The sequence below is a fragment of the Colletes gigas genome, unplaced genomic scaffold (assembly GCF_013123115.1).
Source record: "Colletes gigas isolate AHSC1104 unplaced genomic scaffold, ASM1312311v1 Colletes_gigas_Sc00037, whole genome shotgun sequence".
NCBI classification, from domain to species: Eukaryota; Metazoa; Arthropoda; class Insecta; order Hymenoptera; family Colletidae; genus Colletes; species Colletes gigas.
In genome coordinates, this window is record NW_025106666.1 from 227702 (window position 1) to 248961 (window position 21260).

The 21260-nt window shown below is 33.7% G+C and overlaps 1 protein-coding gene across 1 annotated transcript in view; it reads right to left on the minus strand.

The window, feature by feature from the left end:
* Positions 1-1463: 1463 nt before the first annotated feature.
* Positions 1464-21260, minus strand: part of LOC122402541 — a 60113-nt gene continuing 40316 nt past the window's right edge. Inside the window, exon 3 of the mRNA XM_043405412.1 lies at positions 1464-2432. Within this exon, the coding sequence (XP_043261347.1) occupies positions 1810-2432 (623 nt within the window). The 3' untranslated portion in view covers positions 1464-1809. The remainder of the gene's footprint in view (positions 2433-21260) is intronic.

Below are 21260 nucleotides of genomic sequence, written 5' to 3' on the forward strand. Positions count from 1 at the left end.
AAATCACGACATCGTCGTGATAATTGCCCGGTCAAGCGAAGCTCGTCCTCAAAATGTCGCCTGGAACGAAGCACAGCCACGTCCTTCAGAAAACGAAGAATTTCGAGTTCGCTTCGCGTGAGCACGGTCTCTCACGGCCGGGCGCATGAAAGCGCGACGTTTGCTTTACAAACACACGGTGAATGCATTTTAATCTGAATGAAAAGGGATGCCTCTTTATCGCGACAGGAACTTCAGCTCGCGCGGACGATCACGGTGGTTCACTCAAGATGATTGAAGCGCGAATATGGGACATTCAAGTACCAAGGCATCAGAGATTGATAATCTCCCTCCTCCAGAATCAGAGTATACAGAAGAAACGAGGAAGCCCTTCGACACTGAATTCCAATTTCTTTTTAAAACAGTCAGCGTTCCGTCGACTCTTTTAGGTTGAAAAGTTTATACGAATCTGTAGAATTCAGAGCTCAGAGATAAATATTATTAAACATGATTCTGTTTGCGAAAGTAGCTCAACAATTATATTAAACGTTCCCGAGTAAATTTAACCCCTTGACGTACGATTCGATTAAAAGTTATTTTTCAAATGTACGCTACTTCGTTTTGTTTAAATTTGTTTCGCAAAAAATGAAAGTGTATTGATTTTTATATATTGAACTTTGTTGTACTGCAAGGGGTTAGTAACGTCAAGTTTTGCACTCAAAATTCAACTTTTGCAAATCAAATTTATCCTTTTGTTTCCTAGTACGTGATCGAGACAATGATCACTCTATTTTTTCTACCATATTCTGCAAGGACGTATCTTATTCAGAGTTGGGCAAATATTGTTCACGAATGCAGAGTTTAGATTGATTCGTAAACCAAATTCTACAAACATTTCATTCATAAATTCAGTTGCAAATAAAGTATCTATTAATGAATTTAATGCGTGTTTTCTTTGAAACAAAAATGTGATTCATACTCAGAAATTGTTACACTTATATCAATTGCCATCAGCTGCACAGTTTTCATATTATACATATTCGTACAAAATTATGATCTGGTAATTGCTATTAACCCTCATAACCCAACGAGATTCTACAGTTACATACCCATTGTCTACATTTTTTAAGTCTGATTTAATTCTATTGTCAGTATGTATAAATTAAAGTATTAAAGAGATGGTACAGTATTCTCACATTAGGGTGAGTATATACATTGCTATTAGTAGACTGCAGACGTTTATACATTTATGGGAAATTTCAAATCTCAAAAAACTACAGAATACACTTAATGTGCAAAAATAGAAGAAATAGAAAGATATGAATTATTATATTTAGGGGTTGAGATAACCCTCTACAAAGCTTCCATTTCATGAATTTTATTAATAAAAATATGAATTTACATAAAGATCCGCAGTCTAGTTATTTGTATTTATCAATGGTCATATTATATAATTTTTTTCGAAAACCAAACACAATTTGGGCTACAGAGGGTTATAGATATAAGCGTACAGTACAATTTGGAATATATAAAATTTCCAGTTTAATTCTGTTTCTATTACGAAAGCATAAAAGAACACATTTCTAGAAGAACTTGAATTGCAAAACGTTGAATTTGGTAGTTAAAACAGTGAAAATGGTTGAATCTTAGCTGAAAAAGCAGAGATTTTGGCACCTCTTTAAATCGTCGATCCGTGTTCGCTCCTCGACCTCGACCAGGAAACACCGTCCAATCGATATCGATCGCCCTCGCTGAAAGCATCCTAGGGGAAGCCAGCCAGCCAGGCTTCCTTAAAAAAATACCATCGCGGCCGATAAAATCTGGATTTGTTTACGCGGTATACTGAGCAAAGGTCCGTTCCCTCTGCGTTTCCAGATGGTCCTTCATGGCCAGGACCGTGGGATGATGTGGCGGGAGTCCTTCGTCCTCCACGAGATATCGCAGCGCTTCCGCTGCGCAGGCATCCCAACCGGCGCCCCAGGACATTGGGACTTGTTCCTGGCGACCACCGACGTCCTCCGGCTCCGAGTCCATTCTGAGACGATGGTCTAGACACTCGTAAAACTCCGTGAAGCCATGTTCCTTGGTGAACGAACGGGACGAGTCCTGTCTCTGACATCTTTCTGGGACCGTCTCTTGATAACGGCTCCCCTTCACCTCTTGATCCTGAAGGCAACCATGTTCCGTGTAGCTGGTGTCAGCCAGGTCCATGCGATCCCTATCGAACGAACTCCTCGCCAGAAGTCTGATCGGATTCTGCTTTTGTTGGGACTGCTTCAATTCCTCCGCTAGCGAGGCAGCCAGCTGGTGCAGCAGTCTGGTATTCTCCAACTCCTCTTCTTCCTCGTCCAGCTCGTCAGCGTCCAGGTCCACGCCTTCGTCCTCCGAAGAGGACAACAGGTCCTCGTTCTCGTCCTCCATGCCCAACAACGTTAGCAGTCTCTCCGCCGCTTCTGCGCAAATGGACAAATCGTCTTTCGTGTACATTAATCGTAGCAGATTCAGGGAGAGATGGTCTGGGTTAGAGATTTTTTTACAAAACAAGCAAAAGTTTCTTAATTTCAACGTCTTGCATACATATTCATTTACGTTTTATGGATGTTCACGATTTTTTTCAAGCGAAAATAATCGAAACGGACTGAATTACATGTCATCGAACAAGGTTCCTTTAAAAAAAAAAAGTGTCCTACTGACTGACACGATTTCGATCATTCTATTGTACCTATCTAATATGAAACAATTAAAGGATTCTTGACTGGTATGAAGCAAAATTAACAAAAAGTAATGAAAATTTAAAAAATGGCAGTATTTTAAATTTTGAATACCGATTTTCTTGACTTTTTTTTATGTTTTGTAAGCTAAAATAACAATAAGGAAAATTATTTTTTTTATAATTTTGGTTTAGACCATAATCACAATCATACTAATCAAGAATCCTTTTTTCGAAGTTCGGATAAGCAGAATGATTCGAATCGTGTCAGCCAGTAGGACACTTTTTTTTAAAAGAACTTTGTTCAACGACGTATAATTTAATCAGTTTTGATTATTTTCGCTTGAAAGAAATTGTGAACATTCATAAAACGGAAATAAATATACATATATGCAAAATGTAGAAACCCATACTTAACCTCTTTTTAACTGATTTTGGAAGAATAGACTCATAGCCAAGAAAAGTCTTTACAATTAAAGTAGAGACGTTCAAACACTTGAAAATACAAACTGAGACGAGCTTATCTTTCATTATTTAAATCAAATGAAACATTTGATTGTTTAAGAAGTCTTGATTATCCAAGCATACTTGATCATCCAAACAAACTTGATCATGTATTCTCATTTAATTATATTATTATATTTGAATGACAACGTTTGCTTGGATAAGATTTGAGTTTAGAGAATGATTATTTTGGAACAAGGATAAAAACCTTAATAAGTAATACAAGTATAATTCTTATAATTGAGATTCAAGTTTTTAACTTACTATATTATAGTTCTTCTCACATTTTGTATGAACAATCAAGTTGTTCAAACAATTTGAACAGATTGAATTTTCTGGAGTTTGATCAAATATTCAAGCTACTTAGATAACCAAATACTTAATTTGGCTTAAAAAAATGAGTTTTGTCTTGATTTGAATTTCAAGTACTTCGACAGTTTTAAATCAAAGACAGGTTGAGTCAATAAAAACTACAGTCGAAGTCTACTCTACGTAAAAGTGCTGTGATTTATTTACTTTTTGTAATTAACTTCTTAGTTTTTACTTCTCATCATAGTTTAAATTACAAATTTTGTTAACAGTTTTAGAGAATAATATGGTTTATGTCAACTAGAGATCATTACTAATTAAAGTTCAACGAAACCAAGTGGACAAAATTGAATGGATATTGCTTACCGCTCAAAATCAAGACCATAACTGCTTCTCTACATAAATCATTCTATGCAGAATGAATATCCTCGTGTACTCATAACAACGTATTTTTTTAATTTTTTCGATTAAACTAAAATATGATGAATCGCAGTGAATTCCAAAAATGAATTATTTTCGATCATAGAGAGGGCTTCTGTTATGGAAATGTTGCAAAAAAAATGCAGTATTTTTAAGAGCGCCGTTGCTTAATATTGCAAAAAATACATAAAATTCAATATTAAAGGCATTAGGAATAAACAGCTGTATGCTTTCTTGGCTATCTAGTTTTTCATCAGATAGAGATTAAATAGTTAAATTCAATAATAATTACTCAAGAGAAATTAATGTTACATCTGGTGTTCAACAAGCTTCACATTTGGGACCTTTTCTATTTATAATATAGAGTGTTTGGCCACTCCTGGGAAAAATTGTAACTGGAGATTCTAGAGGCCAAAATAAGACGAAAATCAAGAATACCAAATTGTTGATAGAGGCTTCGTTAAAAAGTTATTAACATTTAAAGTTCCGCCCGTATTGAATTTTTTTCTCGATAATGCGCAGGATTTCGGGGGTATATCTATTCACCAAAAATGATTGTAATTGATCCCCGCAGTCGAAAACAACTTTCCCAGAACGATTTGAAATTTTTTTTTCGTCGAAAAATTTAGGCACGTTGATTTGTCTTAAAAATTCGTTTTTCATTTTTAATCAATTTGGTTGGCGCTGTACAGAAAAGTTGTTTAATACTTTTTTATAGGTATCCGTGAGCTTTAGTTCTCTACTACATTTCAATGAGATACGTTCACTATTGTAAGAGTTATGACTATTTGAATATTGGACCATTTTTATGAGGTTTTTTTCATTTTGCGGAGTCAAGGAATAACTTTACGAAAAATTTTGGAATTCCCACATATTCTTCACCAAAATACGCGTTGTTTGCATTTTGGAACATTAAAATCCTTCGATCCGTTTAGAAGTTATGACGTTTTAAAGATATGCATGACATTTGGGGAGACATTTCCGGCCTCATATTAGATTTTCGGTAAAGAATTTTTTTCTCGAAAATGCGTAGGATTTCGGAGGTATGTGTAATGACAAAAAATGATTGTAATCGATCCCTGTAACCGAATATAATTTTTTCATTCAATTTTTTCACTAAATTTTTATTATATGCCGATAATCTTAAGATATAAATGTATAAATGAGTATAATCAGCAAAATGCTCAATCAATACAAAATGACCTTTACAGGTTTCAGAATTGGTGCTCATTAAATAAATTGTCCCTCAATCTAGATAAGTACTATATTGTTAAGTTTAGTAATAAGAAAAATAATATTGTTTATGATTATACTCTAAACGGTATCGTACTAACCTTGCTTAATCATGTTAAAGATCTTGGTATAACTTTCTCTTCTAACTTATCTTTCAAAGTTCATTATGAAAAAATTATTTCGCATAGTCTTTACTCTCTGGGACTTATTCATAGAGTTTCCAGATACTTTAGTAAAACGAACGCACTCAACACATCACGTTGACAAGACCTATTCTAGAATTTGGCAGCATAATTTGGTCTCCTTATTACAAAACATATATCGACAACATTGAGAGAGTTCAACACACATTTCTTCGTCTTAATCACATAAGTATGACGACTTACTTATTAACACTAATCTTCAAACATTGCATAACAGAAGAAAAATCACAGATATTATGTTTGTACGTAAGCTAATCAAAGGTCATATTTCGTGTTCAACGATTACTCAATTGTTTCCTTTGTACGTACCATCAAGATATTTAAGAAATCACTTTCTATTTTGTTCTGAAAGTTACCGCACAACGTTTGGATCTCAGAATTGTGTAAATAGAATGATTAGTCATGCAAATTTTGTACACACTAAAACTGATTTAATTGAACAATCATTAGAAGGTCTAAAATTATCCTTACAACGTATTGTAAGTTAATTTATTTTAAAATTTTATAAGCGATAATGTTTGACTATATCCACATCTGTAGCTTCTTACATATTACATCTTTGTACTATAGGGTTTATTTCCGTTAATAAATGAATAATAATATTGTGGCGAATATTGAACGGACGAGATCGTTTTTCGAAAATTCACTTATGCAAGACTGTGATCGACATTTTAACTCTCTGGGGCACGCTGGGATTAACAGTGTCCCACCCTTTTGATGCACCGTAATGCATGGTGGGACATTTTTAGTTTATATTTCGTCTTATTTACGTGAAGCAGTTGGTAATATCTTCAACAAATGTTACAAATGTATTCACTTATGTCGGCAACATTCAACATGTCAATACAGGTTCATCAATTGTTGCAAGCGGAAGATTTATTGCGACAACTATTACTATTTGTTGGAAATCCTATAAATACAATACAAAACTGAAACGAGTAATGTAAAATGGAATGTGAAATGAAATATTTCAGAATCTAGATACGTATATGTTTAAAACAATAGACAGCGTCCTAATAACCGCTACAGCGAGGCGCGATCGCTAATGAATGTTTGTCGTTATGAGAATGTCGCTCTGAAAATATCCCATAATATCCAATACTATTTTTACATTATGTGATACCTTTATTAATAAAAATATACCAATTTTGTTTAATTTAAAACGCAACAAAAATTTCTATGCAACATGGGTCTATTTTGTTATCTGAAATCCTGTGCCGCAAAGAGTTAAAGAAGCTCAAAGATATTCTAAAGAACCGTCGAACGAGTATTCTGATGGATGGAAAGAACATGAAAGGAGCCTGAGAAGTCGGGAGAACTCGATTTAGTCGTCGCGACGAGCCCAGTAGCCGCCGATAAAGTAATGCCACGAATCAAAGAGGATCGCCGCGAGGACCGGAATTCGGGTTCGACTCGGTGCCCTGGTTTTGCTCTCTCCTGTGGGAATCCTGTACCATGAGCCTCCCATGGGAACTACCTGTCGCTACCCACCCCATCATCCGTCCTGCGAATCATCGAATTTCGCACGAGCCTCTCTCTCGTCTCGGTATCGTAGCGCGGAACCACGATCTACGGCGTCCACGCGCCCCTTCTGAGAACCCTTGGCTATGGGGTCGTCAGGTAGGGCCAGTCGGGGCTTACCTGTTCCTGGGAACGATGTGGATACCATCTACGCAGGGGGTGTTCAATTAACCCTCGTACGACCAACGGCAGGATCACTTTGACCCGTGAAGGATAACACGGTTCGACACAGACGCGCTCGAAAATTTCAAATAGTAATTTAAAAATAATCGTTTCGAACAATGTGTAAGCAGCCTCTAGCACGAAGTATGCATTTAAAAGTTATTCATTTAGTTAGTCGCTTGTCAATAATAATTTCATTAATTGCGTTCGAGTTAGCCTTCCGTACGAACTATTGTATTCAAATATTAAAGGAAAAATATCTTACAAATGTTGATTGGCGTTTCATAAACGAGACGATTATTACAAGATCTAAGTAACGAAACCAAAAAAATCGGGATTCTAATTTAGTAGGGTAGATCGACGGCGGTTGTAACACTTGAATTATAGAATATGATTACATAAAAACTATTGCACTTACACAACAATGCTTTGTACAAACGTGTTACCTACTTATCTGGGATTATTGAATTACAGATATTTTGTTATATGTTGACGAATATCTGAGTTATTAAATAAAAATGGGGCAGTTGTAACGCACCATAGAGACGATAGTAATGCAAATCTAATTTTAGAAAATTAAGACATTTACGAGAAGAAATTATAGTGAAAAAAGACAAAATTAATGTTTTGATATGTAGAAAGGTGAAATTTTTATTAGGTGTCACAAATGTGACAAATAATTCATTTTGATAAAATTCTGACAATTACAACATTGAACCCATTTTTCATTAGATTTGCTTGTGCTACAGGATTCCTTACACACAATGCAATAATATTTTTTATTTTCTTCCTTATTTCTTATTGATATCTTGACATTTTTATACTCCAACTGCACTTATAAACTTTAATTATAAATTTTCATTAATGATACTCTTATGGATGCTCTGTAACGATCAGCATTTCTTTAGAAGACACCAAATTGAAGATTTAAAATAAGAAAGAAGGATTAAATTTGTTAAAAGAGCATTTAATTACAATTTTAAATTAGTAAGAAAAGTTAACTTTCGAGTGTCGAAAAGTTATTTCCTTCATTATACAATTGTTGAATATCATGCTATCTAAGCATGATAGATGAGCGTGTTCTAAATGTTATTATATACCTGAAACTTGTACTAATATTTATTATATATTTTGAGATATTTACAATCTTACAATCACCCCCGTGTTACAATCGTCATCGATCTACCCTATTATGTCTTATCAACTATATTTCATTTTTATGAAAGAACTTTTGTCAAGTTGACATGAGATAACCAATAAAATGATGTTGTTTTCATTATTATCTCATGTATCTTTATGTTTATTTAGATAATGGCGTAAGTCATTTTTTCCTCCGATGCGTAGCGAGAGAAGAAGTAAAATTGTCATAAAAATATAATTATCTCTACGTAACCGAAGAATACTATAAATTAATGAAGAAATGCTATAAGATAGTATAAATTGTATGATACAATAAATTTTTTTATAGAACTTCAATGGATTTTAAGGATGAATTTCATGCTTTAGATCATTTTCCAAGAAGGAGGAGACCAAAATTATTTTATAACCTACAATTAACACAAATAACACAAATTTAATGGATTTGTTATTTTACGTTCTTCCTATTCATCACAAATATTTTAAAGCTATTCAAGTGTGCAATTCAGAAAATCTTGTAGTTGAAGCAAAAAGTACATAAATATCCATTGAAATAATAATTATTGAGTTGCAATCATAAAATAAAAAATACAATTTTTAAAATAAATTTTTGGTATTATCGTAGGTCAATAACTAGGATATACTATTAATTTTGGAAGTGACATATGCCAAAAATACACATTTTCATACAGTTATTCGTGAAGTTGAATGATCTTAAATAAATCTCACATTAACAAAATATTTAATTTGTTATACAATTTATGTTTAATTACAACATTTAAATATCTCAAAACGGGAAATATATGACTTAAGCCACTTTCATAATAACTGGCACAAATAATGTGTTTTAATTGATCTTGGGTCCTCCGTTCGTTAAATTGAAATATTATTTATTTGAGAAAATAACATTCATTTCTTAAATGAAAAATTTTGTTCCCCAAACGAAATTTAAAAAATACACTGAATAATATATAAGAATAATAATTGTAAGTGTACAATAGTATTACTAACATTAATGTTCTTTACATTAATATGTTAATATCTAAGTGCAATAACACACACATAAGTAAAGAATATAATAAATATACATTATACATATACAATCAGTGATATTCACAGACTTCAATATTATTTATCGAAGGAAATATTTGTTTTAATTTGTAATAGACGTCCACCAAGAAACAACTTCTATTCGTCAAAACCAAGTACAGGTAACCCTCCCATAACACGGTAGATAGGTTCCTAGAAAATGCCGTGTTGTGTGAAACCGTGTTATATGCGACCCAGAGCTAGTACAAAAAGGGGAGTTACGTTCCGAAAATGTATTAAAAACAAATTTTTTTTTCAATTCTACATAAGCAACTTAATTTTTATGAAAAATATAAATGTTTGTATAAAACAAAAAATATTATTTTAATTTAATGCAACCTTAATTTAATAAATTATAATTTGTTTATACTTTTTCATGTAAAACCACTGTAGTTCATTATTCCGTCGTGTCATTATTTTAAGGTAATTTCGTTTTTAAATATGTTAAGCAAAAATCATGTTATCCAGTGCTGTAGAAGTACAGCGTTGTACAAATTTTTTCGTAATTTTCTTATCGTGTTAAAGCGAAACCGTGTTATAAGATGCCGTGTTGTAGGAGGGTTCTCGCAATTTATGAATCGTGTTATAACAAAACCGTGTTATAGGAGGGCTAACTGTATTAAATAAATGATTTATTTCGTGAAGCGACAAATAAATCATTCGGTTGGAAATACATTGATTCATTTTTCATGTAAAATACTTCGTGAAATAATGGTGTTATTTTGAAATAGATTTCTTAAATAATTCTGAAAATTAATTTTAAAACAATATACTTCGAAAACTTTTCAAAACACCCAGGTTTGTATATTACGGAGTGCAGTAGAACTAAAATGAATAAAAAATGTAACAAAGGTTATGGTTCAAGGTCATAATCATTAACATATTATGAAAGGAACCGAATATTAAATCGATTGAAATCCTGCAAAAAATTCTGTACAAATAGTGACGAAAAAAATGGATAAGATTTTTGTATCTTGTAAAGACTCCCTAAAAAAATTAGTATGTAAGAATTATTGCTGGTCTGACGCACCGTGATACTGCAAGGCATGCTATCAGATTAAAGTGAAACATTCTAGTTCAATAACACCAAGTGTCAACATTGAAGAAAACATTGAACGAAACTCTATTATTTGCCGAGGAAGTTTTTGCAGTTTTTAAAATATTTAAAACGTAACATACAGGGTGTTCGGCCACCCCTGGAAAAAACTTTAATGGGGGATTCTAGAGTCCAAAATAAGACGAAAATAAAGAATACCAATTTGTTGATGGAGCTTCGTTAAAAAATTATTAACAATTAAATCCAAAAATTTCAAATCGTTCTGGAAAAATTATTTTCGGTTGCGGGGGGGCAATTACAATCATTTTTGGTGAATACACATACCTCCGAAATTCTATCCATTTTCGAGAAAAAAATTCGAGAAGGTACTGAAATTTTTAGACGAAATTAAAAAATTTCAAATCATACTTAAAAAATTATATTTAGTTACAGTGGTCAATTACAAGCATTTTTGGTGAATAGACATACACCGAAATCCTATACACTTTCGAGAAAAAAATTCTCTTCCGAAAATATAATGTGAGGTTAGAAATGTTGTCCTGCATGTGTATGTTTAAAACATCATAACTTCTAAACGAATTGGAGGATTTTAATGTTTCAAAATGCAAACAACGCGTATTTTAGTGGAGAATATGCAGAAATTCTAACAATGTTGAAAAAGGTATTCTTTGACACCGTATAGTGAGAAAAACCCCCTAAAACTGGTCCAATTTTCAAACGGCCAGAACTCCTACAATAGTAAAGGTATCTCATTGAAATTTTTTTCTGAAGCAGAGCCCATGGATATCTACAAAAAAGTATTAGACAACTTTTCTGACGATTTTTTAAGACAAATCAACATGGGATAGGTGCCTAAATTTTTCGACAAAATTGAAAAATTTCAAACACTCCGGAAAAATTATTTTCCGTTGAGGGGGCCAATTACAATAATTTTTGGTGAGTAGACCTGCCCCCGAAATCCTACCCTCTTTCTAGAAAAAAATTCAGTACGGGCGGAACTTTAAACGTTAATAACTTTTTAACGAAGCCCTCATCAACAAATTGGTATTCTTGATTTTCGTCGTATTTTGGCCTCTAGAATCTCTCATTAAAATTTTTCCCAAGGGTGGCCGAACACCCTGTATAAGTAATTTCGACCATCGTCGTCGTCATCATTTTTCAAGAATAAAAGAAATTCGAATAAGGAGTTGAACTTTTCAAATTAAATAAAATTGCTATCTTTATACTTTATAGTTCGGTAATTGGAGAATCGACGTTCGGACAAGCAGTCGAGATTGAGTAAGAAATTAAGAAGAGGCCAGGGGGAATCTTAAGAAAAGTTTCGGCAAGCTGTTATTTTTTTAGGGTCGAGGTAGAGCCAGGGGGATCGAACAAGGAAAACTGTTCTCGTTATGAATTATGTAACAACGCGATGTTGTTGGGAATATAGTTGGGAAACAGAATTTGCGTCCGCTTATGGAAATAGTGTTTGCACAGATACATCGTATTTACCCGCTGAATATCTCGGATACAGCTTTTGATAAATGAAGGGATGAAGCACGTATCCTCGGAGAAGTTGAATCTTCCATTTGCTCGCGCAATGGTTGCTGTACCATTTCGAATAACACGACATTCTGCTTGAAATATGCACCCGATCCTAACAAACAACACCGATTAAAGTAAAATATTCTTATCGTTCTGAATCCTTTATTGAATGAATTGTGTTTTACCTTTAAAAATTTTTAGAATTTTTTGAAAAATGCGAGTCAATATTAGATAGTTTAAAATTTATTCGTAATTCATAATACTGCAATATAGTCATTTTTAAAACATGAAAAGACATAGAAAAACTATTTAGACAAAAATATTCTGTTCTACCCCACCAGACATGGTTAATTTTTAATTGAAGGTGCTATAGGTATCTGAAGAATTTTATTTTTATTTTCTAGAATGTTCAATTTTTTATGTTAAAGTTCGTTGGAATTTTGAGAAATAAAGTATCAGTACACATCTATCTTAAAACTAATTAGTTTCGAGATATTCAGCTGCTAAGGTATTAAGGCTCCGTTAAATTATGTAATTCTAAATTGGATATTTTATTGAAGAAAATGAAAATGTGTTCTCTCCTTTCTTAAAATGATATATTATATATTGGACCAAACAATTTTTGTACGCTTGATAAATAATTCAATTAATATTTATATATTTTTCTGTGAGTTGAAACATTCTTTTTAGTACTTTCACTCTACAATTATAAAATGAAACTATTTTTTGGTCGCTCATGCATCCATGAATTAATATTCAAACTATAGTACATTACTGTACCTTCAGAAATATCGTGAGAGCTTACTTTATAGAAATTATTTATTTACAAACTTATGAAGGAAAATATTGAAGTCGAGAAAAATATCGATAAATTTTGTTACAGAAAAATATATTTCAACACCCATTGATTACATATTGGCTATTAAAAAAAAGTTTTTTTCCTGATGGGATTTTAATGAAAGTTTATATTTAAGTTTTACATTTTCATCTTAAGATCCAACTAAAATTTCTACAAAATCGGTACATGAATCATAGTAAATCTTCTGACACATATTTCTGATTTGTGAAAATACTAAAAAATGTTTGAAAAAGAATTAAATCTTCTCTATTTTCTCCAAAAGGGACAACTTAAACTAAATCGTTCGTTGCATTCTTAAATCACATTAATAACGTATACCACGAATTTTGTGATTAATATATTTATCAAAATATTAAAATTAATATCTTGAATTTAAGTAGTATTAAAGCGATGTGTCGTAATCTGATCAGTCGAATTTTGCAATAGATGATTAATGTTTGAAGAGAACTAGAAATTCGAATAAATAATTCGTAAAAGTCTTGAAAAATGAATAGTGAATATCTTAATCTTTGTCTTTGACGTTTGATCGGAGACAATCTTTCTGCCAATGGGAGAAACGGGTCTCGATTAAGATCTGAACTGGCATAACTTTGGCGGGAAACCAAGGAACGACGTACCTCTCACGAACCAGACGATTTTTTTCTGGCACAGGGCATTTTTTGAGAAGCAGCACATGCATTAGCGACTCTTTTTTTTCTTTACCCCATCGACACCAAAGGAGAGTGTAGACCAGTCAGAAACGAGTTCATTGTTTTTTTCCCCCCAGAGGACAACCCCCCAGGACGTGGATGCCGGACGTTCCCACAGGGATACCCAGATTTAAATGTCTCCTTTCTATGGTCTCCGAGACGAGCCCAGGCCGGATTGAGTTAGGTTAGTCAACGATTTAAAGAGCTTGAAGGGCATCAAACGCATCCGCGAGTAATTCATCCCACGGCCAGGATCTGGAAACATATTTCCGTGGCGACGGAAACTTTTTCGAAGATCTCAAAAAATAAACGAGAAAAAGTAACGACTTTGCCATTTTCCCGGGTATTGTTCAATATATGTATAGTAATAAAAAACAGTTTAATGCCAACACTTGATGACATGATTCGTATTAACAATTATTTTCACGGTTATTTATATCCAAATTCTGTCAAAAAGACACCTTTTTGTCGAAATAACTATATATAAAATCGCATTAGAGATAGTGGTAATGGAGAAACGATTGTCATATAAGTGTTGCATGTGCGCAAGGTAGGTATACTTACCGGGTGAATACGTGTATTATTGCCAAAATTTTAATTTATATTGCATTTAAAATCTCAGTATATCGAGTCCTGATTCATACACTTAATATGATTCAGTCAAAACGTTCGTATCGATCCTACAATTGGAATCGTGCAGTATCAGACGGTGAATAATCTTCTGCGCACCTACCTTGCGCACATGCGGCGCTAGTGTTCCGAAACCTTGCGACAACTTCGATGATTGTCTACGTTTTAACATAATTATGTGTTAACGATTAAATGGATTTAAATGAAAATTAATATTTAAATTATATATTCTTCTTTATAGTTCTGATTAAATTCTGAACGATATCCGTCCATGAATAATGATGGTTACGTCTTCTGGCTATTCGACTTCTGATAACTTGATAGTTTTAAAAACTCGAATAGAGAGCAGATTATAGAGAATTAAATAATCATTTTCTCTACCTTGTCTGTTAGCGAAATTTTATTACGTACTGAAATCACATTAATATATTCTTTTTAATTAAAATAGTATCGAAGCGCTGTTTTTGATTTTCAGGAACAAGGATATCCGTGAAACGAAATTGAAACAATAATTATTAGGTGTAGAAATGAATAATCCAAATTATCTTAAACAGTTATAAAATCAAGTTTAAAGTCAATAGATTTTTCCGCTCTTTTGCGATCATATAGTGTTGACATATAGCTAGTTAAAACAAAAGATAGTTTAGCGAAAGGCCCAACATAATCTTCAAAAGTATTCAATTCAGTAGAGTCGAAAATGGCAACAGATAAGGTGCATATCCGACACTACATTCTTTACGAATTCCAACAAAGGAAAAATGCTGCAAGAGCATGTGAATCGATTTGTTCCTTTCTCGGTGAAGGTGTTGTATCGTATGATGTGTGCGCATTTTGGCTTAAGCGGTTTAAAAGCGGTGATTTGAGTCTAAACGGAAAACAACGCCCTGGAGGCCCTCGGAAGTGCGACAACGATGATTTGGAACAACTGCTTGCTGAGAATGCAGCACAAACGCAAAAAGAACTTGCAGAACAATTAGGAGTAACCCAGCAAACGATTTTCAAACGCTTAGGTGAAATCTTATGGAAAGATCCAGAAAGAAGGAAAGTGGGTTCCGCATGAACTTACTGCAACCAACAAAAATCACCGAGTGGCAGCGTGTCTTTCTCTTCTCAATAAGCAGCGTCGGAAGTCTTTCTTGTGGAAAATCGTTACGGGCGATGAGAAGTGGATACTCTATGACAATCTGAAATGCAGAAAGTCATGGGTAAATCCCGGCGAAGCATCAACATCGGTTGCAAAACCCAATCGCTTCGGAAAGAAGGTTCTTCTCTGCATTTGATGGGATATCAAGGGCGTGGTTTATTAGGAGTTGTTGGAACCGGATGAAAAAGTTACTGCGGACTATTACCAACGTCAATTAATCTGCTTGAGTCAAGCATTGGAACGAAAACGTCCGTATACTGGCAAAGAAGAACGTCCAGTGAAATAGTTGCATGCCAACGCCAGGCTACATATTGCTTCCTATACAAAAGACACCATAATGAGTCTTGGCTGCGACGTCTTGCAGCACCCGGCGTATTCACCAGACATTGCTCCCTCTGATTATCACCTTGTGCGGTCGATGCAACATGCCTTATCCGATATGCACTTCCAATCAGTGGATGAGATCCGAAAATGGCTTGACGACTTTATCGGGTCCAAAAACGTAAAATTTTCCCGAGATGGAATCCATCAGCTACCTGAAAGATGGCTTGAAGTTATAGAAAGTAACGGCGAATACTTTGATTGAACAATTCAACTTACTTTCTTTTAAAATAAACATTGAATGTGACTGAAAAAATTGGATTATTCATTTGTACACCTAATATGATCTGTGATATTTGTCTCGAAGTTAAGGAAATCGTTTAATTAATATTTTTCAAGGTATAGTTAGCAACGAAAGTCTATCATTCTTAGCGCGCTACGGATGAAATTCTGTTCCACTGTACCGTGCCGCAATTTCCAGCAGAAGATTGAAATTTCTACGATTATAAGCGTAGAAGCGCCACGAATCGGCCGCTATTAGCATATAAAATTCATATTTCAAAAAGGGGCCAGTGTATCCGAACGACCGTAAACGGAAAGTTATTCTCCCCGGTGGACTGGTGAGACGCCAGTGTCGCGGCGCTTTGTGATTAATGATAACGACCTACAAAACTTTTAATGAATCTTATAAATGGGTTTTGGAACGCTCGCGACCGAGAGAGTCGTTATCTCTTGTCTCAATGCAGGATCGCCTTAATTTTCAACCGCGAGCTTTTAACAAGTTCGTAGAAATCCAATCGGCTCCACTGGAGATTTATTTGTTTGCTTGTTTAGGGATAATTAATGAACCACCATGTGTTAAGTTAATGTATTAATATTGGCAACGTTCCATCAATCAAAATTTACGACCAGCCAATCCAATTTCTACGATACAATTTAAACAGTTTTAATCTAATTATCACAGAGCAAATTTTATTCTAGAATAACGAATAAAAGTTTTAGATTCAGTCGTAAACTAGCTTCTGCCAACAATTTCAAGAGTCTAATTGTAAGTGGTAATTTGAAGATTGGATTCTAATTTCCTAATTTACGAATAAAATGTAAACAGAAGTTAGTTTACGAACGAATCTAACATTTTCATTCGTTATTCGTTATTCGTCAAGTAGTAAATTTCCTGTTTTAACCCTAATTGTGAAAATAAAAGTCAATTGAAAATATTAGTTTTTCTGATACAGGGACTAGTTGCATTTAGTTTAATTAACTTTATATAACTTTTGACATCCATGAAATGGAAACTGGACGTTCCGGTCGCAAGTTCTGAATAGTTTTGACTCCCATTGAAACTGCTGAGACCTGGAAACCAATCGAGTGACGGTGATCGACATTTCGATCGATAAACAGTTGATACATTGAGAGGAATAGAGTAGCTTAATTCACAACAAACCAAGCGTTGAATATTTTTTATCTAACGACTTTATGCACCGAGCAAGCACGAACAAAGAAAATATACTAAACAGGATGAAAAGACAAAGTTTAACGAAGAAAACTGTTGCACAATCTACCTTAAATTAGGATTATCAATCTTAACGGAGGAAAATGTTAACAGCTATAAAAGACTTTATCTTTTTCAATCAATGGAATTTTCAACGAGGAAGATTACTTCGAAAATTGCGTCCACAGAAAGAAACTCGATATCTCGAAAAGAGTTTAACTTAATTTTCGATGGCGCAAGCGAGAAGGAAACTCAAACAGCACTCTTCTTGCAAGCGCCCGACTATTCGGACTTTTATTGAAGCACGGAGAGAGTCTGAAATGAAACTTTTACGCGACTTCCGGTGGGAATTGTTGAGAGAGATTACGTCGCTTTTTGACAAGTTAGAGATAACATTTCTACAAGCTTCTCTTTGAAATTCTCCAATTGCTTTACCTTCGAGAGTATGAGTCTGAAGAGTCTGTCTGGAATTTCATTTCCGAGGAATTGAAATTTCACTGACCGTTACTCCAACTTTTACTTTTCTCTTCCTTCTTCTCCTTCAGAAATCTACAGAAATTGTTTGTAATAGTGTATATTCCTGTAAAAAATGTAATCTATCGATTTGCCAGAAACCTTTGTTTCATCATATAATGTAAACATTAATGTAAATTCGCGGAATAATCTCCATTGGAGGTTGAAACTGCGTTAAAAAAAAAAGTATATACTTTTCAATTTATATTTCGAACCTGACACGAGTCCTTTTCAAAATATAAAAGATTAAATTGCATTTATTAGAACAGATGACTTAATAATAGGAATACATTCCACTCGACATATTATTATTTATATGTTTGTATAGATACGACTAAAAATTATACGATGTATACAGGGTGTTCGGCTATCTCTGGGAAAAATTTTAATGCAAGATTCTAGAGGACAAAATAAGACGACAATCAAGAATATCAATTTCTTGATTGACGCTTCGTTAAAAAGTTATTAAAAAATAAAATTCAAAAATTACAACTCATTCTACAAAAATTATCTTTGGTTGCAAGGGTCAATTACAATCATTTTTGGTGTATAAACATACGCCAGAAATCCTAATCACTTTTTAGAAAAAAATTGGAGAAGGTGTGAAATTGTTCGATAAAATTAAAAAATTTCAAATCGTTCTGGAAAAATTATTTTCGTTAGCGGGGGTCAATTACAATCATTTTTGGTCAATAGACATACCCCCAAAATCCTACGTATTTTCGAGAAAAAAATTCAGTACCGACGGAACTTTCAACGTTAATAACTTTTTAAGGAAGCCTGCATCAACAAATTGGTATTTTTGATTTTCGTCTTATTTTGGCCTTTAGAATCTCCCTTTAAATTTTTTCCAGGGGTGGCCGAACACCCTATATGCATATATAGGATATTTAATTGTAAATTCAATTTTATTTGTTTTAAGAATTTTACAATTCTGTTATATTTCGATTGTAGAATGCTAGGAATTATATGATAACATTGTAGCTAATTTTATCAGGGATTAAATGATGCACTAATATTGATCAATTAGCATATTAGTGTGTCACTTAATTTCTAATAAAGTTAACGAAACGTTAGATAAATTGCAACTAATTTCATCAGGAATCAAATCACACACTGATATATGATTGATTAATTGCAGCTATCTTCATCCGGTATCTAATGACACACTGATATTGATCAATTGCAACTAGATAAATCAGGAATCAAATTACATACTGATGTTAATCAATTGCATAAAAAAAATTATACGAAACGTTACCTAATCGAATGAACAAGGTGATACAAAGTAACGACGAGTCTAGCTAATATTAACATTATAAAAAGTGATAATATTGTTTAACCTCTTGCCGTACAATAACGAGTCTGACTCGTTATAAGTTCTTGATGCCAGATTTCATGATCATAAGGCTACTCACTCGTCATCGAGTCTTATATGCTAAAATCAACACATATTTACATTTACGAAGTACTCATAAAACAAATCTATTCTTTTTCGTGGTCATTCCTTATACGAACAAATTTAAACAGAATTAAATAGTATGAGTTTGACAAATTATTTGAAATTACATCGTACGTCAAGGGGTTAATGATAGGTATACATTTTATTAATTTTCAAAAATAGTGTCTTATAATTTTGTTATAATAAGTTTAAATGGCAAATTTGTTGTAATATTCATTTAATTTACGAAGATATTATTTAACAATAATTGGTCTTGTTTTACGTGTGACATTGTTTGATATAAATACTCAAATTAAGCCCCTATTCGAGAAATTCTGAGGATATTCTACAATTTTGTTCGCTATATTATCCGTACGTTAAAATAGGATACAACCTGCGCAGAGCTCGGATAACAGAAAGCTTCTATCGACCGAAGAAAATGTTTAGTCGGAAGAATTTGCACGTTAAAAAGTTCTCGCGTTGATTTAATCTTATCGCCGTTGAAAACAGCTATCAAAGGAAACGAGGTAGCAGTCTCGTTGATGAGACCTTCATTTGAAATGCAGGAAAAATTAGGTCGTTCCCATTTAGAAATCCGAGAGGAACGATCATTGAAATTCCCAGGTACCGCAGAACGATGAAACACAGGGAGAGGAGGGGGGAAGGCTGGTCGCAGAAAAGGCACGACCCTTCCAAGCTGTCAACTAAAATTTTCCCGAGATTTCTGCGCATCCAACGGCAGGGCAGGTACGCAGGCAAGAAGGGATCGTGGAAATGTTTCCGTTTCGTCCGTGAACACAGCAAAATTTCCCCATATTCCCAAAGCAGACTCGATTACCCCTGTTTCGTCTGACAAAGGATCGCGTTTAACCGAACGTTTCAGCCATGAACAGCGCACGGTCGCGTTATTTATGCGCCGGAAATAAAAGCCGAGACAACGAAGTTCGAGGCGGTGTTTACAGCTTGCCAGAACCGAGAATTGTATAAATAAGTTTTATTACTACGGCTGGAGGGGAGAAGGTTACTAATAATTATTGCGGCTTGTTGGAAATAAATCGCTCCGCGATAGAACTCGTACGGATATACAAAGTATTCGGGCATCCCTGGGAAAAATTTCAATAAGAGATTATAGAGGCCAAAATAAAACGAAAATCAAGAATACCAATTTGTTGATTGAGGCTTCGTTAAAAAATTATTAACGTTTAAAGTTCCATCCGCGAGACGGCAATCTGCGAACAGCTGCGTGGAAGCGATAGTAGTTCTCACCACAGACGAGGTATACGATTATAGAGCTCCATTAATACACATTTCTTGAATTTTGAATCATTAAATCCCCTAATCCGTCCAGAAGTTATGATTTTTTAAATATACGCATGAAATTTCGCGGAAACATTTCTGGTCACACAGTATATTTTCGATTAGGAATTTTTTTCTCGAAAGTACGTAGGATTTCGAGGATATGCGTATTGACTAAAAATGATTGTAATTGACCCCTGCAACTAAAAATAATTTTTTCAGAATAATTTGAAATTTTTTAATTTTGTCGAAAAAATCCACCTACTCGAAGTATTTCTCAAAAGTGCGTAGGATTTCAGGGGTATGTCTATCCACCAAAAATGATTGTAATTGATCTCCACGGCCAAAAATAATTTTTTCAGAATGATTTGTAATTTTTTAATTTAATTTTTTAATAACTTTTTAACGAAACCTCGATCAAGAAATTGATATTCTTAAGTTTCGTTTTATTTAGGCCTCTAGAATCTTCCATTAAAATTTTTGTCAAGGGTGGCCGACCACCCTGTATACGCTATCGTCCATCAGTCACCGGACATTTTTGCTCGTCCATCTTGGAAAATGCAAATGAAGGTACAGATACATCTTTCCGAAGCGACTTTATTATCTTACACTTAGTTAGTCATTTTAAGTTACTACCTTACTAGAAATTTTATAACGCTCGTATGAAATTAATATAAATGTGTAATAAGTAATATTGCTTGAGGGAGCAAATTCTTAAGATAAACATGTTTATAATCGACGAAGGCCTCGTGGATAATATTACAGAAAGGTTGGAATGATATTAATAATAAAAATACTAAAAAAACAATTATTGATAAAATTCTACCATTAATTTCAAAGATCGTTGTCAAACGAGGTTGATACATGCATTTTATTTACATGCGAATATTTTTAATCGTTCGCTGACATTTTGGTAAAATCTATGACATACACTATGAGTTACGTTTCCTTTATAATGAAATAAATAAATAAGTGTTATTTCTATAATTTTGTATAATTAGTTTTTTAATTAATTTGCATCGTTTCA